The 26,866-nt window shown below is 41.0% G+C and overlaps 1 protein-coding gene and 1 long non-coding RNA gene across 2 annotated transcripts; one reads left to right on the top strand and one right to left on the bottom strand.

Annotated features, from left to right (window-relative positions):
• The first annotated feature begins 5,809 nt into the window (after nucleotides 1-5,809).
• LOC117827191 lies at nucleotides 5,810-8,833 on the top strand. Its single transcript, XR_004634158.1, has 3 exons — nucleotides 5,810-5,886; nucleotides 6,138-6,187; nucleotides 8,692-8,833. It is a non-coding gene; the product is annotated as an uncharacterized LOC117827191 (long non-coding RNA).
• A 374-nt stretch (nucleotides 8,834-9,207) lies between these two features.
• mmp14b (matrix metallopeptidase 14b (membrane-inserted)) lies at nucleotides 9,208-25,055 on the bottom strand. The gene is made up of 10 exons (XM_034703704.1): nucleotides 24,444-25,055; nucleotides 15,888-16,036; nucleotides 15,665-15,787; nucleotides 14,865-15,172; nucleotides 14,282-14,443; nucleotides 13,928-14,088; nucleotides 13,711-13,849; nucleotides 13,427-13,577; nucleotides 10,759-10,874; nucleotides 9,208-10,637 (listed from the first exon to the last, which is right to left on the bottom strand). The coding sequence occupies exons 1-10, from the start codon at nucleotides 24,540-24,542 to the stop codon at nucleotides 10,126-10,128; spliced, it is 1,920 nt and encodes a 639-aa protein (XP_034559595.1). The 5' UTR covers nucleotides 24,543-25,055; the 3' UTR covers nucleotides 9,208-10,125.
• Nucleotides 25,056-26,866: the final 1,811 nt, after the last annotated feature.

Here is a 26,866-nt window from a genome sequence, read left to right as displayed (position 1 = left end):
TTTTATTGTGAAGTTTCTTTTCCGTTCTACTTAGTAAGGGGTTTGGAGTTAGAGGGTTCAAAGTCAGTCTTAGGTGGATCTGCGTTTCAGGAGTTGAATATGCAGTTACACTGAAAATCCACGAGGTGTCAGTCACAGCATGTTTAGGTCTGGGTCAGTCATTGCATTTGACATGGATAGATCTGCTCATTTACCCGAGTCAAAGCAAGGACACACAAAAGAGGACTCACATGTCAGCAACTAACGTAGTCTCTATAATGAAAGATTTCCCTTAATGCCGTGGAGGAGATGACCACCCTTTCTTTAATCCTGCATATATGCTTCTCTTCTGCTTCAGCGTCCATACTCTCTATTTCTCCTTGTAACTGACCCCTTCCTTCTCTCACTTAGCTGTAAATCATGCATTTGCCCTCTTCTGTTCTCTTGTTCCATCGCTCCCATCTTGACGTTTATCCTGCAGCGCTCAGCAGTGCTCCTATGTAATTACAGCCCTATGGTCGCTGAGCTGAACATTTTTGTGCCCTGATGCAACTCGGTGTGTCTGGACTCTGGGGCAGGACCAGTGATATACTCACTTTGAAAACCAATGTAAGTGATGTAATCATCATTTTTTATCAAATCAAGGAAGCTGTTTGATGCTAATTTGATGCTCAACCTGTAGCTTTTAGGGACTTGTTGACTCTTTGTCTCATTTGATAAGATGAATACTTTAATTTTTCAGAGTGTTGATTTGACATAGGAATCTTATCAGGCTTTTTTAAATAACAGAACACTATCGCAAAGGAATCAGCAGAATACTTGATAAAATGAATAGTAATCACTTCAACCTTCATGTAAAACCTGTAGAAAAAGCAGCCGAGGATCCTCCTGCAAAGCTGCTTGATCTTTTTTTTGCAAAACTTTCTTTCTCTAACAAGGTAAAAGACTCAATGAGATTTAAAACCTCTTTTTCAAGAGTGACTTGCACAAAACAGGTTACAACACCCAACAAGCACATAAAACAACACAAATAAAATACGGTCACAGTTTCACATGGTTACATGATTACACAGTGCAATCACAAGATCCTATTGAGCTTTTTTCTCTGTCTTTTATGATTGACTTGAATTCCCCCAGAGTTACAAAATGTGTCAGTTTCAAGTCCTTCTGCACATCATTCCAGGTAAACGGTCTTTTTTGCCCAGTTCAGTTCTGACTCTCGGGACCTGCAACTGTTTGATGTCCAAAAGCTAAAGCAGCCCCTTGCATAAACTGGCTTCCACTTACAGATGAACAGGTGAGACACAAGCCAGTCTGCTACTTTTAATAAATTCCTTTAATTAACCTGGTTTCATAATTAAAGTCTGTGCAGAAGTTTTAAAAGTCTTGCTCTATGCAGTATGCATCCCCTTCATTCAAGTTTCTTCAGAGGGAAGCTTCAAATGCAGAACGGAGAAGAAGAGGAGGAGGGAAGAAGAGGAGCGTAAAGAGAGGATGAAGCCTGGAGAGTGTCTCTGAATCCTTGCACCCAAAGAGCAGGTTTCTATCTGGAGCACCAGAGATGTTCTTCTGTTCTTCATCATTAAAGTCAGTTTATCTTGCATACAGATGAAACCTCTGTGAGGAGAAAAGCATTTATATGTGTCAGTATCTGTGTCACAGAGCCAAGGGGATTTAACGTGGAGCCTGACCTATATGACACTGACTTCAGAAGGGAAAATTTGACTGGTGACGGATGTGGCAGCCAATATCTTGAACTTTAAAACATGAGAGCAGAAAGACACTAAGTGACTTGTACGAGAGTTTGTCAGTGACATGACTGCACAGGGAAAATATTAAGCATGATACTAATGTGGATCACATATTACTTGCTGCACAGTGCTGAAAGTGTCTTCAACTATGGAGTCAAATGTTAAGACGCCATTTCTAAATCACCTTAAGCATTGTTCTCTGCATTATACAATGTCGTCAGCTTGGTCCCATCACCTTTCAAGTCCATGTTTTGCTTCAGTTTGCAACCATGGCCTGAAAAAGGAGCAACATGGCTGTGTTTAGCTATGAATGCAAGATTTCAGCAGGTGAAAAAAAGTCCTTTTAAGGCCACATGTTGACTAGAGATGAAATCTTGCTGAGTGCCAGGATCTCTCAGTTTGCAAACTGTTTTTAAAAGTATGAGCTTGTAATCTTCCGCCTTCTTAAAGCCCTGTTCTTCTGGGTTTGTACCCTGTTGATAGTTAATTCCTCCTCCTGGTCCAAGGGGAGTTTCCTGTGATTTTGCTAAGGAGACAAAAGTGACATGGCGGCACCTTCAGGCACAGTCAGCAGAGAGCAAGTACATGTTTTCCCCTGTGGTGTGCGTGGGACTTAGCTGGACTCTGTTCCTATACAGTCTCCTCAGAGCAGTAAAAAACTGACCAAAGAAAACTGACCCCACCAAAGAGAACCTAAAAATTCAACATACAGAACTGCCTGCTACCAATTTCACCCAGGAAGAGAAGAGTTCTCTCAGCTCAGCGTACCCGGGAGGGACGGTCCTGAATGTGGAACGCCTGCTTTGGTAAAACAAAAAAAATCTGTTCACCACATCTAAAGTGAAACAGCTGGACAGCTTTGTGCCAACAGATGAAGAGATGAGTCAAACAATGTTTCTACAGTGTTGGGTCTTTTACAGAACCACTCGTGACAGCTGGGGGGACCACAACAGACCACCTGTGTCTGCTGCAGAGCTCAGGTCAACGGTAAAGGCCTCCATGACCAGCCAGTCAGCTGAGCGAGGGCACTTTTTTGTTGATGAGTGGGCAGTAAAAATATGTTTTCGCTCTGTAAGCAGTCCCCCCCCCTCCTTTACTCCTCCTTCCTCGCAGCCCTCCCCTCCTGAGTGTAACCACATAGGTCTTTGTGTCCAGCACTGTTAGGAACTCAGCATAGAGGCCCACTAAGCTCCACTTTCAAAGGCAACCTCTGATGTGGCCTTTCTGATCTCGGCATGTCTCACTGACTTTGCTCTTACTCTCTCCTCTGACTTGGGAGTTTTTCTTTCCCAGTCAGTCTCATATTTCCTCCTGGTTTCTCTCTCTTTCTCATGCAAACTCACTCCTATAGATGTCTTTTTTCCTTGGCTGAAGGGCGTCTTGCCAAAGCCATGAAAACATATGTGAGAGGAGTTTTAAGAGACGATGGGAGGCAGTGATATCTTGACAGTGTGTCTTACCACTCCTTGAAGTTCAAACATCACTTGATATGCACACCCTTCCCCCTGCTTCTTAAGTCTTCCCCTCCTTGTCTTTGTGATGACATGTATGTGCTCATGGAAACCAGATGTGCCTTCCTGCAATGGAAGGGTTGGTGAGGGAAGAATCAATCCGAGCATGAGGTTGTATGATACTTCATTAATAGACTGCAGGAGACGTGTGGGGGGAGGATGAAGGGTGAGGAGTTTTGGGGTCTCTGCTACTTTCTGCGGTCTAAAGAGTTTAGACAGTTCAGACAGTGATGTATATTTATATTTTAGATTAAATGTGTCTGCTATCCTGTTCAGGCCCTGAGAAATTCAGGAATCAGGGGGGTTTCCTTGCGGATATGGCTGGGTCAAAAAGAGGGTAGCTGGGTTTGGAGGGTCTGAATCAGCATCTCCTCTGATGGAGAAGTTTTTCTGCAGGCCTGGGAAACCACAGTGCACACAAGACAGGGGTTTGAAAAAAGGAGCCTTAAAAGGCTTTAAATGTTTATCGTTAAACTTCCTTGCACCTGCATTTCTTTCTCCCACACTGCTCCTCCCCCTGGATGTTTAAAAGAGACCTCTCCCACTAAACCACGCCCAATTCAAAACGCAGAATTGTGTTAGTGGAACAAAAGCAGACACTTCACTTCAGGCTGATACCTTTATGCAGATTCAGCACTGAGGGGGCAGACATTGGGCAGAACTGCGTGGCAATGAAAACGCAGATCACAAACTGTGCAGGAATACGTGATGGAAGAAAGAAAACCAGGACTGGGGCATCAGGGGCAAACAAAAAGAGATGTTTGTCTAATGAGGAAAGTCGTTTTCCATGCATAGCTCCTCGAGGAGCTTAATGGAATAATGAGATGCAGACAGGATGGAAAAAAGTGTTAGATATTGATCCCCCTCTTTCTCTGGCAGTGTGCACATACCACAAATAAAGTGTGTGTGTGTGTAAGGCAGTTAAAGAACTATTTCTGCACCCTTTAAAAGTGTTCCTTAAAGACTTTGAACAACAATGCATTTACAGGAAAGCAGACCCTCATCGGACCTTTCACAGTATTGTGATTTGCCATAAACAGGAAGAGATACGGAGTGATTAATAATCTTAACAATGGCTGCGTTCCACGTATGTCCCCTGGTTGAAAGGCTGATCTGGGATCCTGCATGTTTGCTCATACTCATGGCTCACGAAGCAGCAGAGATGGTGTGGACTCTTTGGGCCTCATTCACCAACTTCTCTGAAGAAGCTGGTCTTAACCCAGATTAAGATATTCAAGTTTTATATCGGGTTTGTTTTTGTCTTACAACACAATCTAAGAACTCTCTAGAGCAGGGGTTCCCAAACTTTTCAGCCCACAAACCCCAAAATATAGGTGCCAGAGACTCGTGACCCCCATTATCTCCCTAAGTGATTTAATGTGGCTTCATTTAGCTGGTCTGCATAAATTAGCCTACCTATATTAGCATGTGGCTGTGTTTCCTGTGCTATTATGAATTAACCTACTGATATTGATGCTTTTGATAATTAACTGTTCATTAACCCTAAACTTCAGAATGCAGACTCATCACATTTTCTATTTTCAAGGTTTTATTTCAAGTTTAGCTACTATTTTTGTCGATATCTTTCACTATAATGGGTAAATTGTATTATTTTAAGATAACTAAAAAAAAAACATTCCGGGAGACACCTCACAACCCCTGAGGGGGTCCAGACCCACACTTTGGGAACCCTTGCTCTAGAGCACTCTTGTGTTGGAGTGAAAACATACCAGTGCAAAACTGCTCAATTTTGTTTTTTTTCAGCACTTTTTTTATCCCTAAAAACTTTTATTTTAAAAACTTACATTTTTAAAATCATAAATTATGAATGTAAACTAAGCACTTTGGTCAAAAAAAATATATCAAAAAAAATATCAGTCATCTTTATTGGCCAGGCCTCTACAATATAGTTTCAGCTCCAATTTAAATAACCTGCCACGTTGAAAAGAAAACACTTATTCCCATCAGTAATAATTTACCTGTTTGCATGGTTTTTGATGACTCGTCACATCTCTCAACTCAACTCATTTTTATTTATAAAACATCATTCAAATATTCAAGCATGCAGCCTAAAGTGCTTCACAAAAGAACAGAGACAGAAAACAACAGCAATAGGTAAAAAGATACAAGACTAAAACAAGACAGAGGAATGTGATATGAAATACTTAAAAACAAAGATCAATTAAAATCATATCAAACAATTAAATAAAAAATCAAATCAATACCAGAAAATGTTTAATTTGATTAAATTATTTAAAAAGAATAAAATAGAATAAAAATAAAATAAATAGAAATGATGCTAATCTCCTTCTTAATCAGCAGCTTCCATAAAAAGAGTCCTGTCAAATCGTCTCTCCTGTCTCTGGAAAATGTTCCCATCTGATATGAGAATGAACTTTTTTTATTTCACATCATCAGGTGTGCGTCTCTTTCTGATTACAGTATTTTATGAATGAGTGGTATCATCGAATGTGCTTGTTTGTTGTATTTTTTTTTTATGTCCAGACACAAATATGAAAAATCTGATCAAATGTGCCTTTTCTGTTTTTTCAATCAGAATATCAAGATGGAAACTTCTGTTCTCCATCATCACTGAAGTGGTCCAGCATATCACCGTGGTCAGCCGAGAACTTCGTGACACATGCGTGAAGTATCTTATATATAACTTTGTTTACGTCAAAACACAAGGGAGTTGTTAAAAGTATTTGAGCTAACAATGCCAACAATAAACATTTTTCATCCATACTTTTAGCAGGCAGAATGTTTACCCTGTTGAGCGTCTTGGTTTCATTGATTAGCATGCTAACATTTGTGAAAGGACAGATAAAAAGTTTGGACAAGTGAAATACTTTCACTGTTCCTTATTTGTCCTTATTTGTTCCTTCATTTCCCTCAGGGCGGTCAGTGTGGAGTGAGATAGAAGGCAGGGGAGCACCAGAGAAACAAGTGAGTGGGATCGGTTTGTGTCTGCTCAAAGTTTCATGGCAACAACTTTGAAAACCTTTGTTTCGGACAAGGGTGGTAAAAAATCAGACGCTCACACCCGGCGTTGTGTCACTATTGTGGCTAAAAAGCCCTGTTTGGAAAGAAAATGTGGTCTAGTGACATCATCAGGGTTATCTCAGCCAGGGCGAGGAGTCCTGTTTTTTAAATGCAGCACTCCTCTGCTGCGGACCTCCTCTGCCTCTTTTTTTGGCTGACTGCTACAACAAGGCAGTGACAAAAACAAAGTTAAAATTCCTCAGGTCTCCTCGAAAACGGATTCTGGCAGGAGGAACTTAACTTGGAGTGCAGTCTTAAACTGTCCAAGGGACTGAGGAGCTTTTAAACTAAGTTAAAAAATATGACCTCATGGTGGCACTCAAATGATTGAGGGTCACAAAATCAACAGGTTTTTACTCAGATGACCTCCAACATGCAAAGCACATTTCTACCACTCCTCCCCAAACTTCATCTGTAGGTCTATTGGTCAAGAGCAAACAAATGCAAACACATCACCTCTTCCTTTGTTGCAGAAAAATGCATTAAGCTCCTTACTTCCTATTTGTTTATGTTTAGTAGGTTGTGAGAGGTAAAACCAGAGCAAGAAAACCTCCAGAACTGTTGGTTTTTCAAGTCCTTTGTTGCAGAATACACGGTAGAGCTTTAACTGATGCAAATGAAAACCATGTGTAACCTATATAGCCACTCACCATTTCCTCTCCCCTAAGATTTCCCCCCCTTTCCATCATCCCACATCCTTGTTACCAGGCAGACTGAAACCGTTGTCTGCTAATCACTCACTCTTTTGATGAGAAAGTTACTCAGTCGAAACTCTGAGGTTGGTGCAGCAATTACACTATAGTATGATGCTCTGGTTGTGGCTATTATGAGACACAATAGCCAAGAGCAGGACTTCCCCTACTTGGAAGTTTCCATTCATCAGCCTGCTGGCTACATACATGCCAACTAAACAAGCACAGGAAATGTCCAGTAAGAAGTAAGACAGAAACATAAAAGGAGCTTGATAATGGTTGAGCAGAGTTAAATGGAGACAGAGAGATGAGAGATTGAGATTAGTGGGTTTGTTGTAAGGCACTTGGCATGCAGGAGTTAAGGATTTGTAGATCAGCTTCTGTTGAAAGTGGACTGAACTGGAAATTACCTTTTCATGTATCTGGGTTAAATGTGACAACCAGAGGAGTGAAGGTGGCTAAAGGAGGCATTGTGGTGAGGTCTTTTGTTGGGCTCTGTGAAAAAAAAAAAAAGAGAAAAGTGAGTCATTCCGCAGACAGTGAAGAAAAACTCTCCGGTTACACAGAGATGAAAAAAAAAGGAGGACTGTGGGGAAGAATTATGCTGAGGCAATCCTTTTCTTCCCTGCAGAATCAGCTGGGAAAGACAGAAAACACTGAGTAGTGACCTGCAGCTACATGTCTGACTTGTGAGCAAGTTCATGGACATGATTTGTGCAAAGGAAAACATCATGCACAAATAAAATCACAAACTGGAAGGAAAGAGGAAAGAAAAGAAAAATCAAAAACACATGTTTTTCTTGTACACAGCTTTTATTTTGACACGTTATAAAGTCAGAAAACCTCTGATCCAAGCAGACCCCCATCCCCCATCCCTTTACTGCCTTGTCCTCTTGTGTGTTTGGCCTACATGATACAGTTGGAATTCCAGATGTTGTTCGTGGAATTCTGCTCCATCTCTGGCCTCCAAATGTGACTTAACCCTCCTTCCTACTCCCTCCTCTCCCCCCTAAAAAGCCTCGTGACTTCTCTCTCCAGCCCTAGCTCTTCAAAACACCGCAGCAAAGTGGAGACAAATGGGCGCCCTAAATCTTTTTCGGCACAATAGGAAAATACCTCATCATTTTAATTGCATAAAGCCCTGTTGCTGTAATCATAACATATCATAGAGTTGCTTACCCCCACCCACTCTTCGTTCTATGGCAGTCACTCATCTTTTACAGCAAGTCTCTCGGCTGTGTGGCAGTTGTTCATTAGTGGGATCATTAAGGAGCGAGGAGACGCCTTAGTTTGCTGTTTGAGCTTTTATTGGCACATGGCGGATGGGAGTGCACTCTTACACATTGCATAATACACAAATAAACAAATTTATAGAGGTGAAAAACATGCACAGGCACGTGTTTGTTTTGCTGTAGTTGTGAGGACCAGCATCAACTAATTTCATCCCACAGCATGTTGAAAAACTCAACCTCTCTGATGCCTACCAAACCCCAAAACAAAACCTTCAGCCTTGGAAAAAAGGAAATATTCTCTGCTTTGCATGATTCTCAGAAGTATGAAAAGACAAGCACACACACACACATGCACACACACACTCTTTTTCTTGACCGTATAGCTGAGATATGTTTTCCTGCTGTGCAGCAACGGCTTCACACTCTCGTCTTCATCACTGTTTCTACTTAGGCTTTTGGATCTGCTGTTTTTTTTCCGACCCAGATTCTTGCCTGCCAGTTTCCAGAGCCCCAGTAATGCAGAGCGGTGCAGTCGGGGAGCAAGAAACCTGGAGGTCCAGGAGGACTAGGGAAGACCAGACAGCAGAGCGGTGTCAGTGATAAAGAGAGGAAGATGGAGAATGTCCAGGTAAGAGTTGGATAATATCACAAGCGTTTAGGCCTAAGTTCAAATATTACTGCAATACAGAGGAGTGGAAAGCTGGAGTTCAGCTCAAGAGAAGTGAAACGAATGATCACATGAAAAGACAGAGAGGAGTGAATGATAGACGTATTGAAAATCAAAGCACAGGAAGCCTTTTAAAATTACTTTATTTTGTAAGAAAAGCTTAAAAATATAGGTGAGGAAGAAACAAACAAACAATCTCATTGAGGAAAACTAGACTATTATCAGCATCATTGTAACTAGTATCATTATTATTGTTGTTTAGCTTCTTTCAACCCCTCATAATATAGCACCATGATCAGAAAACTGTAAACAAGTACAATGACAAAAAAAGAGTCATTTTCAGTTCTTCAATTTATTTTCATTTTGAGATGGATTCAAGATAAAAAAACAATCAAGTTTCATTAATACATAATTCCCTTCCCCATTCACTGTCCCCACATATATAAAATTAAGGCCACTTTCAAAACTGTATGTCACTGTCCAGCAGGACCTTTTAATGACAATGTACAAAAACACATTCTTTGCACAAAGAACAACAAAAATAATAATAATAGTCATAATAATAATGACAACATCACTTCTTATAAAAATCAGCTCTGAAGACATTGATATAAAAAAGTAAAGACACAGTTACATCATTGCATTTCTCTGAATCGGTGATCTCATGCTTCTCGAGGATTTGGGCTAATGTTTCATTTCCCTTATATGGTTCATATTGGTTCTGACATGTGACTGAGCTGGAAGATTAGGAAACACGGTGACTGTGCCACTGTGGTTTTTCACAATGTTTTTGTTGATGTCAGTATGTCGAAGTTAACGAGGGGGAAGAACAGCCATCAAATACTCTTCTGGCTTACTTAAAGAACATGCAAGAATGGGCGTCGTGAAGAGGCAGGTTCAAAGCGGAAATTCACAAAGACACAAACACTGACCACTGAAAACAATCTAAAAACAGGACATTAAAAAAGGCTAAAACAAACAGCAATGAGCTGGCGTCAGAAACCACAAGAAGAGAGGCAGAGACTAAAGAAAGAGAGAAAGAGAAAGATAGAGTGGATGGGAGATAGAGCAAAAGAAATCTGGCAGTGGTACAAATATCTAAAATGCAAGTGTGTGCTTTTCCTTCTGCTCTTCCTCCAGTTTGATCTCTTTCTCTCCTGATCTTTGGATCTCTGTTTAACATGTCTCTCCACTTTTTTTTCCTCCTTCTCTCCACACATTTTCCTCTCTCTCCCTCCCCACCTCCTCCGTCTAAACCTTGTCCAGTAAAGATCGTTGGCAGTAGAGGAGTCGGCGTGGGGTACCGTACCGACGGAAAAACACCAAAGCCGCCAGCGTTGCAATCACACACACTAAGAGGAAGAGCGGCAGAACAACCGCTGCTGCTCCGCTGCCACCACCTATCCCTTCCTCCTCATCCACTTCAATAATGATCACCTCCGTATCCTCCTGTGTCTCCTTATCTCTCTCCTTCTCCCTATCCTCTCTATCTCTCTCTCTATCTCTAGCTCTGTCCCTATCCTCACGCTCCTTGTCCTTCTCTCTCTCCCTCTCCCTCTCCCTCTCCTTCTCCCTCTCCCTCTCCTTGTCCTTGTCCTTGTCCTTGTCGTGTCCGCCTCCTCCTCTTCCTCCGTCTGTCTTCGGGTCTTCGTTGGGGCAGCCCATCCAGTCACGAAGGGCTGATTTGGGGTATCCTGGCTCTACACGCATCATCTGGTTGTTGAACTTCCAGTACTTGTTGGCTTTGTAGAAGTAGGTGTAAGCTGGAAGAGTTAGAGGCAGAGAAAAGATATTTGAGAACTGAATCTTTACTGAAAGCTACAGGAAGTGCAACAGATGTGAGAAAATAATCCCAGGGATTATTTGTTAACACACCACCCTTACCTTGATCTTTGCTCATGAAGGCGGCCTTGATGTTATCTGGCACTCCCTGCCATGTGCTTATAGGTTTCGGATAGTTGTCGTCTACAGATCTTGTTTCTTCATTGAAACGGTAATACCTGAAGAAAAGTGATGAGACAAAGTTTAAGAGAGGAGCGGCTGTGGTGAGTTAATGGTCACACGTCTAGAGAGAGACTTTCATCCTGATTTGCACGTTCTTCACTAATTACACTTTTTTCTTTAAAGGCACTATGAGGAGTTTTTCACCAGCTGAGAAACAGACTGAAACCAACACTGATGCCTCTTTATGACCTTCAAAAGCAAACAAAACCATAAACAACAACACTGATACCTTCTCTGTTGTCATTTTTAATGCCTTATACCACTCAGTGGGGGTAGGTGTCAGACCACATGATTGACATTTGACTTTAGAAACATCCTTTTTCGGCTGTTTTCATGGCAAATAATCACATTGAGTGATACAACTGGCTGTTAAAAGACAGCAGGGTGAGGTTTTTGTTGAAAACACTACTTTTGCATGTACAGAACAAAAGATAAGAGGTATCACTTTGTCCACAATGGGGTGCCAAAAAAGTTTTAAAGTTATTTTTTTGGCCTTTTTGCCTTTATGGTATAGGACAGCTGAAGAGAGACAGGAAATGTGGGGAGTAGAGATCGAGGGAAGACATGCAGGAGATGGTCGATCTGCCGGGAATCGAACAGTCCTCGTCACAGGGGACTGTGACGAGGACTGTAGCCTCTGTATGTGGGGTGTTTAGACTGCTAGGCCACCAGCACCCCATTAATTACAATTTTAAATTGACTCAAAAAGACTTGATGTTTGAATCAAAACTGGTCCGGACCAGTGTTAGATTTGATTGATACTTGTTTTTTGTTTCTTTTATTCTTTCTTTATTGAGGAAGAGCAAACACTTTACAGTCAGTAGTTATTCTACAGCAGAATGTAACATGTATAGTAGGCAAAACATACTTGATAGTTCTACAGCAATTTAGCTCTTCAATTATTATTATTTTTAGGGAACTTAAGGCATACAACAGAACATGGGAAGATTACATTTTAAGGGTACAGATGGAATAGATCAAATAAAAAAGAGCAAGCTAAAGATAAAATAGAAATTAACCACATCTTCACTCCTTCACAACATTCAGTCAGATGAAATCTGGCCTCACAGGTTTAATATATTCTGTCCATTTGGACCAGATTCTGTAAAATCTTTCCTTTTGAACCTTGAGGGAGAATGAAAGCCTTTTCCAGAATATTAATTTGATATATTATTTCAATCCAGTCATCAATAGTAGGGGGATCAGGTTTCAACCATTTCCTTGTGACAGCTTTTTTGCTTGCTGCCAAAATAATTTGTGCTAATTTCTTATCACTTATATTCCATCCATAGCGGAAAAAGTCACACATATAGACTGTGTCACAACTAAAAGTGATGTTTATTCCCAAAATATTATTGATGTACCTGTGACTGTCCTTCCAAAATGGCGTTATAACTGGGCAATTTGATACTTGCTTTTAATTCATTAAGTTTTGTGTTGCTCAATGGGCGTCAGTTTGGTGGTTAAATCACACGCCCCATATACAGAGGCTCTAGTCCTGGAAGCCAGCAGCCTGGGTTCAATTCCAACCTGTGGCCTTTTATCACATATCATTCCCTCTCCCAGTTTTCTACTCTATCATCTGTCCTATCTTCTCAATGAAATAATTAAAAACAGCTTTGCATTGCTGTCTTCAAAAACTTGAGACCTACACAGACTAGGGGTTTGACATAACTTGGACCCAGACTAGTTGAGGTTTGACTTGAGCATGTCTAACACCAGTCAAAGACTTCTTTTGAAACGTGATGGACTTATTGAGTTCACTTCAGACCTGATTTGGACAAACCCTCAAAGACCATCATAAGACATGTTGTGACAGATTGGAGACTTGGGCTTCAGTACTTCAGAAAAGAAAACTTGAATGACTTCACATTTGTCCGGGGACTTTTCTGCACAAATTTAGATGTCAGTTGAACTCTTCTCAAATAACATGATACATGACTTTCTTTTGACCCTAAAGGCTATGATCTAGTGTTTGTGTTTCTGCTGCACTGAACCTCAAGACACACCACAAAATGATTGTCGTTTCTGCAGAAGTACGACTGATGAATGTGTTTCCTCTCCAAACAGCCAGGCGAGGTCTTAAATGACTAAGATAAGGAATAAACATGTCTGGTCTCTGGGCATGTGCAATCTCAGTTATAGTTCAACAATACAAGCATACACTTGTCATGCCTTTGTTTTTGTTGGTGGCTGTTTGCACTGTAATCACTGACTGCTACATTATACCTAGTGTTTTTTATAACCATGACTATGCTGTAAATACAAAGATGGTTAGGCAGTGCAAGCTAGGTAGCTCAAGGTTTTTCAAACAAGGAGGGGAGGATTCAGGAAAACTTTTGGTGACTTTAAGTTTTTTTCTTTGAAATCAGTAGTTTATAAACCTCCGCACACTTCCCTTTTGGCTATTGAGACACACAATCACACAGCCACACACACACACAGCCACACACACACACACACACACACACACACACACACACACACACACACACACACACACACACACACACACACACACACACACACACAGATAAAGATGACTTACTTGTTTGCTCTGAAGAAAAATGTCTGTCCAGTGGGGGTGTAGTAGAGAGCTGCATCTATTCGATCTTTGGGAAGCCCAGTGCCCATTTCATTAATATTTCTAGGGAAACCAGACTCCAGAATGGATTCAGTGAACACCCAGTACTTGTCACCTGGAGAGTGGGAAAGGTGTAATGAGGCCACAACACAGAACAGAATAAGATCTCACATTGGCTGTTTGTGATGACTGCTTCTTGAGAGGAAATTTAGTCATTCTTTTAACCAATGTACCAAAGCCAAACTCACCTTTGAAGAAGGCAAATTTCCCATCTTCCCTTTCAAAAGCTGAAGTGACATGGGTGGGCAATCCCCTCCAGAAGTGACCAATCGGCATTGGGTATCCATCCAGAACATGGTTGTTACGTACCCTCCAGAACCATTTGTCCTGAGAGAGAAGAGAGATTCAGAAAGACAGCCAGACAAACTGAAGCATCAGAGGTCCGACAAGTTAGCGTGGACCTACCTTGAACACAAACATTTCTCCTCTGAGGATGGCGATGGTGTCAAAGTGTCCATCACAGATGTTGGGGCCAAAGCGGGGCTTGTCTGGTGCATATGTGGGCTGGGGGTCGTGGTTTGGATAACGCGGTGTCACAGGAGGAGGCTGAGGGCCTGATCCAGACCCTGTGTGACCGAGGACATATGAAAATTCAGATTTTTGCATGTGATAGGTTTTGGACAAAATTAACTTGAATGCATTTAAAAATACAACATTTCAAGTTCTACATATATGCTTCAAATAAATGATTCTTAAATTGAAACCTAGAAGTGAAGCTAGGGCTCTTAGTGATAGTGATTTGAACAGTCAATAACCCACCATAAAGCTGCTGTATGCCTCTGCGATCGTCATCAGGAAGCTGGAAGTTGTCAGTGTCCATCCACTGGTAGAAGGGAGCCATGATGGCTGAAGGATCATTAGAGTGCTCCAGACCCAGAGCGTGGCCGAGTTCATGCACCGCAACCAGGAAGACATCATTCCCTGAAACAGAGTCAACACCATTTCTTTCAGATACATGACAGGAATGGAAGGGGTTTGATCTTGATCTGATGACACATTGAGTCCTAAAGGAAGAGGAATCACTGTTGTGGTTTTCATGTTTTTATGTGACTCAAACAAAAATACACAAATTACACAAGTAGTCAAAAATAGTCCAGGTTTTGGGAAACTGTGGAGTTAAAAAGGGGCTGACATTTAAAAAATAAACACTTCTCCATTTCTGCAGTGTTGACATGGCCCAGGGCAGTGCAGGACATGTTGCTACTTGTGTTGCAACATCAGGAGTCCTGATTCCCATCAGACAAAGTAGCTCCCAGATTCTGTGTCATCAGATTCAAGGTGGGAGAGAAACCCCCTCATTTATCAAGATGTCAGCACCAACAAAGATCCAACGGAGCCTCACCTGACAGATCCCGGTTTCCAATAGTCCATGGCTCAGCTGCATCAAAGTGGGTGTCTCCTCCGATTCCATTACTAGGGAAGTAGGCGTGTGCCAGAAAACCCCCCTCGCCATCAAACGGACTGCTGTCACCATGGAAACCCTCAGCGAAGAAGAGCATAATATCTGCAAATTCCTCCACCTTGTCTCTGATGTAACTGTAGGGGATTTCTCTGAAACGCAGCGGGGTGACGGCCTCCCACACCTTGAAGGCCTTCCTGATAGCCTCATGGGTCTCGTACTCACCGACCTTCGGGGTGTAGTTCTGTATCCTAAAAGGTTGATAATGGAGTGGGTGGAAGAGGGAGTGGAGAATTAGGAAATGGAATATATTAAGTTATTTCACATCTTTGGGAAGAACATTTCAGCTACATTAGAAAAAGGTTGATTTTCTAAAGTTGGTGAATTTGGGGCAAAGTTCCAAATCTGGTGTCAGTCTATATCAGCCCTTGATGGTGCCTAAAATGGGGTGTTGGTTTACAGTTAGTATGTCAGACAATGTACCAAATATCAGCAAGTAGCCCTAAAAATCAACAGTTTTCATGTAAATGATCAATGACAATAAAAAAGCACCACCACAAGCTTTGAGTTAGTCAAAGCTTGCAGAATAATCAGTGTCAGTGATTATTATTTTCCATTAAACATTTATATAACCCGTATGTTCACAGTAGTGTCAGAGGGAGACATGGAATTGGACAATTCTGAAGTCTAGGTATTGTTATCCATGCATCTGCAGTCGCTGCACATTCACTTTGCAGACTTACGAGAATGTGACTTCATTCTTGTTCCACTTCAGGCCCTGGATGGCGTACCGCTTCCTCCTCAGGTTGGTCTTCAGCTCGGCACCAAACTTATCTGGGACACCACAGCGTGGTTTCTTCATGGCTCTGTTAAAGACATGACATGGTGCACACAATCAAAGGTAAGAAATGCTCTATTACTTTGAATATGACCCTGTGTGGAGGCTGTACTTCTCAAGGTGCTTACTCGATGGTCTTGATGTCAAAGCTGCCGCTCACAGTGAGGCCGTAGAACCTCTGCATGGCGGCGATGGCTGAGGAGATAGAGTTTGGGGAGCGGAGGGCGTGGGTCCGTAAGTCCCCTGGGGGGAGGTAGCCGTATTGCTGCAACCATGACTTTAAAGAAAAACAAGGAAGAGATGACAGTGAGACACTCAGGAGAAATTAAACCAAGGAATCCAGGCTGACTTTGCAGAGTTTAAGAAAGCTAAATTAGAAACAGACGTAGAAACAAAACAACATCATCTGTTTAATCTCACCTGTTTATTTGGTTGTCTAACAAAGCTGAATCAGGCTGAAGGAACTAGTTTGTATGGTGTTTATTATGGGGTACAGAGAAAACAAGTGCAGGATGTTTTGATGTGACTGCAGCAAAAACACATTCCTCCCTGACAGCAAAAGCAACCCCTGAACATCTTTCCGTGTTTTGGTATCTGGAATTTAAGACCATCATTATTTCAAGCACCTGGCTCATCTCCATTTAATGACTAAACACAAAAACTATCCAACCATCAACTGTTGGCTCTCAAGAGAGAAACATAGTTGGCTTAAAGGTCAGAAGAAAAGAACAACTAAAAGCCTAGATCCCCAAAAAGCTTTAAACAAAGACAGCTCAGGTTTCAGCTACAGACAGAATGAGGAAAAGCTCTCCAGAAGGTTGAAGATTAACTTCAGTTTCGACGTTCTGTTAGCACTTGTTTGTCTTTCCGTGCAGATTGCAACAGTTATAACTGAACCTATCCCTTCTGTTGGGTTTTGTACATGAAGAAAGTATTAATTTGAAGTAGTCATTACAATGGCCACTGAGTTTTTCAAGTCTTCAGATCCCTTGGACCTCACTTAGTTTGACCTTACTTTCCCCTGGAAACTCATTTTTCTGCGGTGCTGGTTTGACATCTGGAGCTGTGCCAGCGGCTTTGCTCTACACCTCTCCCACACAGTTTCTCCTGAACTCTTTCCCTCTCAGACTAGAGCTGGAGAAAAAACACTGAGACTATTGTAAAAGCTGTAAAAAACGAGACCACTTCAATATTCGTATTTAGTGAGCTTGTACTGCACTTTGAGGATTTGTTTGTTGTTTGGATTAGGTAGAGAGCTGACTGTGCTGGTAAGGCACCCAAAACCTGGCTTGTCTTGGGTCTGTTGTTCTCCCCATACTAAGGCTAGATCCCACATATTGGACATAGTCTGTTTACGACTGTCCTCTTAGCAAACCAGAGGTATAGGTGTTATTTTTGCAGAGAAGGAGATTGAAAGAGAGAGAAGAGAAGAGAAGATAGGGAGTGTCCCAGGGTGAGACTCAGGCCTTGGGCAACCTCAGCCCATGTCTCCAGCCGAGCAGCAGCGTCAGTCAGTAATTTAACCGGGAATTTCTTCCTTGTTGCATCCAAACCTCAAAGTCAAACTCTTCCCCCACGTCCATGTCTCTGTCTTCGCCTCGTCACTCCACCCCTTTTCCTCTCTTCTCCTTCATCCCTGTCTTATGGAAAACCCAGAGACTTGAAGGCAAATACTTATAAGCAACCACACCCAGATTCACTCAATTATTGCTGCATATCTGCAGCTTAAAGTTGCTAAATACTGTGATTTAGCATTTTTCCATACAGCACAAAGCAAATGTGTGCAAGTAGTGCTGACATGGGTTATCTGCTTGGGTCTGTGGGTTTTTTATTCCAGCTTGACTCTACTTGTGTGAGTTTGGGCTGCAGCGGATGGCAGCATGACATTTTGGAGGCGCTTGAAGGTCTAATGTCTCCCTCGGTGTCTGTCCTAAAGAGACATGTAGGTCTCTGTGTTTAGACTTCACCCCTGAATGAGCCCTTTCTGGTCTGACTCACACATGGAGACTCCAGAAGACACATAAAGACTCACTGTTTGCCACTGTTACAGCACATCCACATGAGCGGGGAAACCAAACTTATCTCAGAATTGGACTCAGTTCAGTGTGAATGTTAGAAAAGAGGGTGTTCATGGCTTGACTGTGCTTAAGACCTTAGTCTTGTATTTTACACACGCTCTCTGTTTTCTTTTCTACGATATCTTAACTTAGCTCCAAGCTCAGTCAAAAGACTGCTGTGGAGTGACACTGAACAGTTGTTCTTCACTCCCACACCTCTTTCATGGGTCCTGACGTTGACTTGAAAAAGTCTTATTCACTGTTGCACTCAGCTACTTTTTGACCACACATATGGGCTGAGCAGCTAAAGCATCAGCAGGAAGAGGAAATGGTCATTATTTACTGTGGCATAGGAGATGACCAAACTTTAACAGTCTTTTGATGTAGCTGAAACAGAGGCTCCCCACCTTTTGGGACCAGCTGTGCTGGACAGCTTGAGTACACTTTAGTTAACAATCTATAATTTCAAATATTTATTCATGATATAAAGATCACAATTTGAACTGCTGAGTCACTATTTTTTTTAACTGTTTATCCATCACAGGCTAACTTAAAAAAAAGGTATCCATTACATGATGCCTTCTTTCTGAAAACATCATAGCTGTTACTTTTAGCTAACTATTCACACTACTTAACCATCGCTTCAAGTTAACCATTAGCATGGTTAGCATAGGTCTTTTAAACATATTTATTAATTAAAAAGGCCTAGATTGACTGTGGGGGCGCTAGACTCTCTTGAATTCGTTTATTCATGAATTTAAGCAAAGTTTTTCAATAAATTCATATACTTTATTTATCTTTTTAATGTATTATTATTTATTTTTTTATTGGACTAGTCAGCTGAAGTGAGACTGGAAATGTGGGAAGCAGAGAGTGTGCAAAGATAGTCAACAAATGGATGGGGCTGGGAGTCAAACTAGTGACTGCTGCAATAAGGACTACAGCCTCTGTATACATGGGGCGCACACTTTAACTGCAGGCCTCATTAGTCTATTAATTTAAGCTAACAGTTTTAGCAGTTTATCAATGACTTTAGACCAACCTTTTAAAACAGTTTATCTATGACATTAAAGCTGCTGTTGGTAGTCACAGAGTAAACATATGTTCAGAGAGAGAGAGACTTCGAATGTCAACCCTATCCCTCCAAACCAGATTTCCCCTTAGCCCCCCAACACAGATCGGCATGTGCAGTCATGAGAGTGCCGGACTCATAACCAATCCGAGGACATATTTGGGGCCGCCCCTTAACCAATCACGACAGAGGATTGGAGATTAGCTATGATTGGTCCATCATAACGGGAACAAGGGGGACAATAACATCGCTTGATTTAAAGGCATTGGAAAACGCAGAGATTTCGCAATAGTCTCCAATTACTCCACTTACCGATGAGTACCGATGGGCATTATGACCTCTTCTCCAAACCCAGCAGAAAAAAGCAACGATTTTCACACCATTTCTACCAACAGCAGCTTTAAGCTCACTGCAGGATTACTCTAAGCTAAATGTTTAACCATCTGTCCATAAAATTAAGAGAACTATAATTACTTTCAGCTTTTTATTTTCATAGTTTATCCATTATTTAATCAGACTACTTTAAGCTAACCTTTAACTGTTTATCCAACTACATAGAGACAAATATTTAAGCTGTTTATTAATCCCTTTAAGACAACTTTTTAACCCTTTAGTCATATCTGCTTTGTCATAGCTCGTCTGTTTATGAATTATATTTTGTTTTGCAGTCAAACATTCTCTAACTGATTATTTTCCTGCACTCTGCAAAACTAGAGCTTATTTGTTTCAGATGTGTTAATGCAGGTCTTTGATTTAAATAATAATTTCCCCTCTCTTTTATTTTTTAATGAGTTGAACTTCCTCACAATCGTACCACATAACGCCTTAAACCTCCTTATGTAAAAAACAGAGCTCCATGTTAACCGCAGGTTTAGTGTACTGAAGACTGCTGCTCTTAATTGCTCGATTTTCTAACTGAAGGTACTTTTTAGGAAGCCATTTCCATGAGTCTGAGGTAAAGGGTGCAGCTGGCTTCCATGCCGTGATGCAAGTTTTATTGTTTAATGGAAGATATACACAAATCAAACAACGGTTGCTATGCATGTGAGGGGGCAGAGCGCTCCTTTTACATAGGATGAGAGAGGGAGAGCGAGGGATTGGATTTCAGAGAAGAGGAGTCAGTTGTTCCGTTTGGTGTGGGCCAAATGGAAAGAAACTCTGGTCAACAGCGATGGGAGTCCAACTGAAGCATGCTGGGTATACAGCACACGCACACACACACACACACACACACACATACACACACACACACACACACACACACACATACACACACATACACATACACATACACATACACAGCTGCTCATTAAACATCCTCTCACTCTGCTCAGAGAGCTGCAGTATTGTGTCAGATGTCATAAACACATAAAATGAATGCCCCCTCTTTGCTTAGCTTGTTATTTGTTGTTAACACGTGATTGTGTGTGTTTGTGTGTGTGTGTGTTTGTGTGTGAGAGAGAGTTTGTGTGTTGTTTATAATCAATGGAAAACTTTAAAATTGAGATGTTTAACTCTTTCTTGCTGAATGAACATGCACCAAAGCTGTTCCTCAAGGACGGCATTTATGAGTTTGAAGACCCCTGCGGCCACAACACATGTAGGAAAGTCTTTAAAACTTTGTGTGTGTCTCTTTCTCTCTCTCTCTCTGTGTGTGTGTGTGTGTGTGTGTGTGTGTGTGTGTGTCTAATTCCACCAGCTGCTGTCTATTAAAACAAGAATTCTCCAGCCGACACCATTAAGGCTTCGTTGACAAAAGAGTGGAAAAACTCTTTCAGTGTCATTGGAGCAAGAATTTAATCCCTAGTAAACCTCAGTGGCAGGATTTTGTCTCTGGATAAAAAAAGAAAACTACCCCTAAAATTTGCTCATTGCTTGCTTCCTTTGTGGACAGGAAATGAGGTAATGACTTTGCATATAACCTTATTTCCTGTAACACCTCCTATCTTTCCTCAGGGAGGCCGCCTCTGGGCCACCCACTGGTGATATTCGGGATGTGGCTTTGTCTGAAATCTACGCTCCCTTCCTTCCTTTTGTTCCTCTAAAGACGAGCAAGAAGTCTACATGGGACATGAGTAAAGCTTACAATAAATCATATTTTAATTTTCTTTAGAAGTAAGAAAAGAAAGGCATGGATTCATACAGGATGTCTGCATGTCAGCTATGATATACTTCCTGTCCCATTCAACAAAATAATTGCTTCATTTTCCAAATGTCTTTTTCCCAGATTGCATCACTGCCATCACCACAATGGCTTCCTTTCTACTCATAAACAGCCTCCTCACTGTCCTCCTCGCTTTGCTTTAATCATCTCATTTTATATCCGCCCATCTTCCTTTGTAGTCAATGACTTCAGCTCCAAACTATTTCTGTGTGTGCATGTACGTTAGTGCGTGTGTGCATGGATGCATGGGTCCGTGCATGTGTCATGGACAGGTGGTTGCTGACACACCAAGGTGTTCTTAGTCCCGAAACTCCACTGCCCGCTTCCTGTCTCTGCCAAAGACCACAGGAAATGACTTCTGCATCTTTACATCCCCCGACTGTTTATCTCACCAACGCAGAACTCACAAACAGACAAACGACAAGGCTGACCACTCACTTAATCCCACTTTGGTTAATTAAAACATCCCACTCTGGAGAAGAGCTGTGTACTGAAACTGATCAGCTGTGGGTTTGTTGAGGCAACGTACGTCACAAACATCCCCAAATGTGGTTTTGTAAAAACCCTCTTAAAAACAGAAGAGGTGAATCACTAAATGAATATAAACTCATTGACCAATAAACTTTCCAGTGCACTTCAGGACAAGCCTGTTCTGCACTTTGGTGCAAATTTCCACCTCAACTGGTCATTGCACATAAAAGCCAAGCATTGCTTTTTGCAAGGTCCCCCTTTCTGATGTAAATGAAACGTGTTCAAAGCTCTCTGTGAGTAAGGTTGCATCTTTGCTGTTTATATTTCTGTTCTTCTTGATCAAATTCAAAGATACAAAATTAAAGGACTCTTAGAGGACCCACCTTGTTTACAAAGTAACAGTTAACCTGAACCATCTTTCGGTCTGTACCTCCATTAAACGGTTGATAACTAAATTAGTCTCGACTATCTTTTTTATTCTCAGACTTCCTGTGCAGCTCTTTCAGCTGACACGCACACAAAGGCTCGGACATAGAATATTGCAATAAGATGTTTGAAAGGCTCTTATTGTGAAAGAACTTGCACTTTATGTTTTCTTTTGTTCTGTTAAAGTTTAATTTATTACATATTTAACAGTCTCTTTGGGAAATTCCTTTACAAACACATCCATAGAATAACTGCCTTTGTCCTTTCCATTTGGTTTGCTCCTCTGAACACAGATCTACTGAGTGACACAAGTTTTAAACTATAATCTGTTGTTTTTCTCTAAAGCTCCTGAGTGGAACTTTTGGCTAGTGTCGTCATGTTGCCCTCTGTGGACAAAGCATTACCTCCTGCCTGTACATGTGGTGTTATCTGATAAAAAATCTTATCCTGCTCTTTTGTACCAAACGTATCACTCACTGTGAATCAGAAAATGTAAACAAAGGCTCTTTCTTCAGCTTGCTGTAACTCATTTGGCCCTGACACATACCCTTCAGGATTAGTTACAGACCTTAAAAACAAGAAACAGAAATGATCAATCATGTTGCTGATGGTTGTGTTTGATGGTTTAGGTCATATTGAGACATTGGCATCTGTTTCATATCCAGCTAAAAACTCCTCACAGTAGCTTTAATTAAAAATACAATGATCTGTGGTGTAAGATCTGCTCTTCAGTTTACATTTGAGTCAATAAAAATGAATTGTGTTGTGCCTTTAGGTTGGGAGCGGTATGTAGGTCAGTGGTGTTAACTCGAGCTTCTTCCACTAGCACAGCTGGAAATATTATTCGACAGACAAAGGCAGTGACTATCGAGATTCTTGGCACCACTATTTAGCCTTCCCAAATCATTTCAGCCTCCCTGCTCTCATGACTGCATGAACACAAACCCCCTTTCTCTAGTTCACACAGTACTGACTAATGATGCTGGAGGAAGCAGGTGTGTAGAGGGGAATCATAAGCATGTCACTTCCTGCAGCAGTAGCACAAAACTTCAAACAGGGAAATCTGACTGTGTGACGTAGGCTGACTGATACTGCAGACAGAAGAGATCAGACCTGAGTAAACAGAACAGCCCAGAAAAAAACAGGATAATCTAAACAGTCTTCCCGACTCAACAGCACTACTTAAACCTGCAACCTCAGCTCAGCTCAGTGGGTTATTGGAAGTCTTTAATGTTCTGAGTTAGGGTTCAAACTGTGGTGGGGGTTTTTCCACAACTGACCATGGTTGAGATGCTGCAGAAGTTTTCAGATTGTAAAAAACCCACCTCCCTGCAGTCCGCTGAGCCTTAACTCAGGACAGATGTCAACAATTACATCTCCCCATCCCTGTGAATAGAACTATATACCCACGACTATCAATCCCCCCACACCCCACTCCAACAAAAATTGCCTCTGTCTCTGTCCAGACCACAATACAAGCTCATGCATTTCTCCTTATTTGCTTTTTCTCTCTCTCTCCTGCTTTTGCCCTCTCAGCATTTCTCAGTGTTTTCATGAGCGCCATTATCATTATGGGCTGCTTCCTCTAACCCAGGGTCAAGGCCCTTCCCAGATCTCTGGGCCAACCGGCAACTGCTGAAATCATTGTCCGGCAGGATGCAAAGTTTGAACAAAGTTTGATAACTTTTTTTTGTTTGACAATTCAGGAAATCTGTGACTTAAGTTCATTGAATTTGAGATCGTAAAAATCAGTCAAGAGCCATTTAAACCCTTTTAACTCTGTATGTTCATTATTCTGAAATTCTTTATCCTGTCCTGTGGCTTGATCTTTTGTTTAACTTATTGCTAAAGTCTGAACTTCCATATCAGTTTGAATCATCTATTTTGGTTAGATTTTTCTGACCTATTCTTCTTTGCATTCACTCATTTTGTTTACTCCTTTAATCTGCCCTTTTTTGATTTATTCCTTGAAATTAGATTTATGTCTCTGGATTTACAGAATTTGTTGAGTCAGCTTTCTCCCTGCTACTGAGTTAATATATCTGGTTTCATCACTTGATACAGGACTTGTTTACATGATTCAGGATTTGCTTATCTGGCTCTCTCTGAATTTATTAATCTGGTTTTATCCTTTAATACTGATACATTTATCTGGATTAATCACTTGACACTTGCCTCACGTGACTCAGGCTTGGCTTTTTAATCAGAAGGTCAATTCTGATGAATTAGTCCAGATGAGTCCGGATGGATAAATCTGTTATCAAATAAGTATTAGACTGATTTAACTGGATTTGTTGCTTTATTCTGGATTGAGTGATCTAGATTCGGGGTTAATTGTGTCTAGCTTTATATTCATTCTGGGTTTATTTATCTGTTAGAACACTTAGGATATATTTTCTTTCTCACTTCTTTAAATCCAGACTCTGGATTTGTAATGACCTTCTGTTTTCCTTCCCCTCTCCCGTTAATCCTTGTGTCTGGCTGCATGCCTCACCTCTGGATTGACTTGTCGCTCCGTCGCTCCCTGTGCGCTCAGCTCCCACACCACTGCCAGCAGCAGCAGTCGAAGAAGCATCTTGAGCTCCGGTGCCATCCCTCGACTGTCCAGATACAGTTAAAAACAGACAGATCCTCTAATAACAGCTGACCCACACTTCTCTTTGCTATTTGTCAAAACATCGTCTATCGAAAAATGTATCCCATAAATGATTTTCCGAGCGCAGCTGTGCGTGTATGACGATGGTCGTTTCCAGGGAATATGCAGCTGTGCGTCTCTGCAACTATACTTGAGTAACTTAAACAACCGCAGCTATTTGTAAAGTCTTTGCATTCTTCTCTTTAACTTTTAACCAAAAGGACGGACATGGGGAGCAGGAAGTGTGGGCGCTGGAGCTTCTGGCTGTGCGTACTTCTCTCCAAATGAAGCTCACGCCTCGCTCCAGATGTTGCAGCCGCCTTTGTTTTCATAAAGCTGTCTTTACTCCTCGCTGTCCTCTCTTCTCTATCCTGCACGCTGCTTATTTTGATCCCCTCTCCTCTTCCTCTCTCTATCCCCTCTGCAGACGTGGTAGTTTGATATTCCCCGGAGAATCTTCAGCTGAAAAGTGGAGGATTGTAAACCTCCCACTCTTAAATCAGCCCGCCCCTCTGACACACGGAGGGGTTGGAATCAACTTAGTGACCTTCACATTAGACTTGGCACGGTCCTCTCTTAGCTGTCATTGAATATCTTTATGCTGATTGATACGCATGAAGCTGAATGGAGAAGAGGACGCAAACACTGAACTGAAGGAGACAAAGTGTGTCTTAATGACGCATTGAGAAACAGCTGGATATCAATTAGATCACATTGAATTTATGGCATTTTGAAGATTGTTTGTGATCATTTTTAGAGAGATGTATCCAGAAAAACACGTCTTCACCTTGTTTTACAATTCACTCATTTGTTCTGACACTTCCACCAGCTGTGTTTTTATTTTTAAATCCAGAGCGACATCTATTTGAACAAAGTTTAGTTCAGAGTTCTGTTTCAGTATTAAAGATGAACTTAGTTAAACTTAACAGGGCAGCTGAGTTTCTTTTCTAAAATATATATACATATTTATAAACAAATTAATTGGATCCTTCTCTTTCATATTGATTCTTAATTAGAGCTGTCCAAATAGCATTTGTACAACATGAAGCAACGTAAAAGTGTGTTTTCAAAGAGAAATTGCGCCCTCTAATGCACACATTGCATATACATTCACCAGTTATATGTAAATTGAGTTAAGCTTTTGTATGCCAGCCTATCAAAATCAAAATCAAATCAAATCAAATCAAATCAACTTTATTTACATAGCACTTTACACACAACACAGTTGATCCAAAGTGCTTTACAACAGAAAATTAGGAAAACAAAGAGAAAATGAAAAAAAAAAACCCAAACAAACAAGGAAGAGAGAGGGAAGGAAGAGTGGTAAGAGAGCAACATAATTAAATCCACTGTCCTTTCCTCACACTGGACCTGGACAACTTTGTCTTGCTTTCTTTTTTAACCTTAAACTAAAATAAATTTGTTCTTCAATTTTCTTCAAATATTTTCAACCACATCTTATGGCCAAAGCCGACATGCTGGAAGACAATATCTAATCTTTATGTAAGTAGAAGTACTCATACCACTCAGTATAGAGGTCAGTTTTAACCTAATCTAATATTAGTCAATTTAGAAAAGAGGCCTGTGTTACTGTTTGACTTTTATATTTTCAGTTAATTCTAGATTAATTTTTGTAGGGCTTTTATTTTTGTAGGGCTTTTATCATGATAAATATATATGAATTGTTTGATTTTAAAAGTGTGACATGGTTTTCAATTTCCACGACATCAAACACCTTGACAATGCTTGTTTTGTGCAACCAACTGTCAAAACCTGTAAGGTTTTTTTTATCTCAAAGAAATACCATTGCTTAAATTTGTTAACAGGAAAAGCAGCCAATCCCTGCTTTTCAAAGCTTGAACCATGAAATTTTTGGCTTTTGTTTGCCAGAAATGGCATACAAACAAATGTCCAAAATGTTTGCATTTTTTCTGTTGAACAACAAAACATATCTGTAAGTCGTCTTCTGTTTTGAATCTGCAAGGTATTCTACTAATATAGATTTAGCCATACTATAACCAGGAGCGATTCTTGGATCAGATGTTTAGGGGTGCTGAGCTGGAATGCAATTTCATTCCCATATTTGTGAAAGAAAAGTATAACACTTAAAACACTAGGGAAAGTCTGTGACTAAACCGTCACATCTGATAAAGGTTATTTAAATGCTGAGCCACAGCAAAAGAGGAATGGATTGGAATCATAAAAGTAACATATGATGACCCTAATTTCTGGGGAAAGACAACTCATGTTGATACTGCAGCTCCTCAACTTATACAAAAACA

The sequence above is a fragment of the Notolabrus celidotus genome, chromosome 15, assembly GCF_009762535.1.
Source record: "Notolabrus celidotus isolate fNotCel1 chromosome 15, fNotCel1.pri, whole genome shotgun sequence".
Lineage (NCBI taxonomy): Eukaryota > Metazoa > Chordata > Actinopteri > Labriformes > Labridae > Notolabrus > Notolabrus celidotus.
This window is presented reverse-complemented; position numbering and strand designations above follow the sequence as displayed.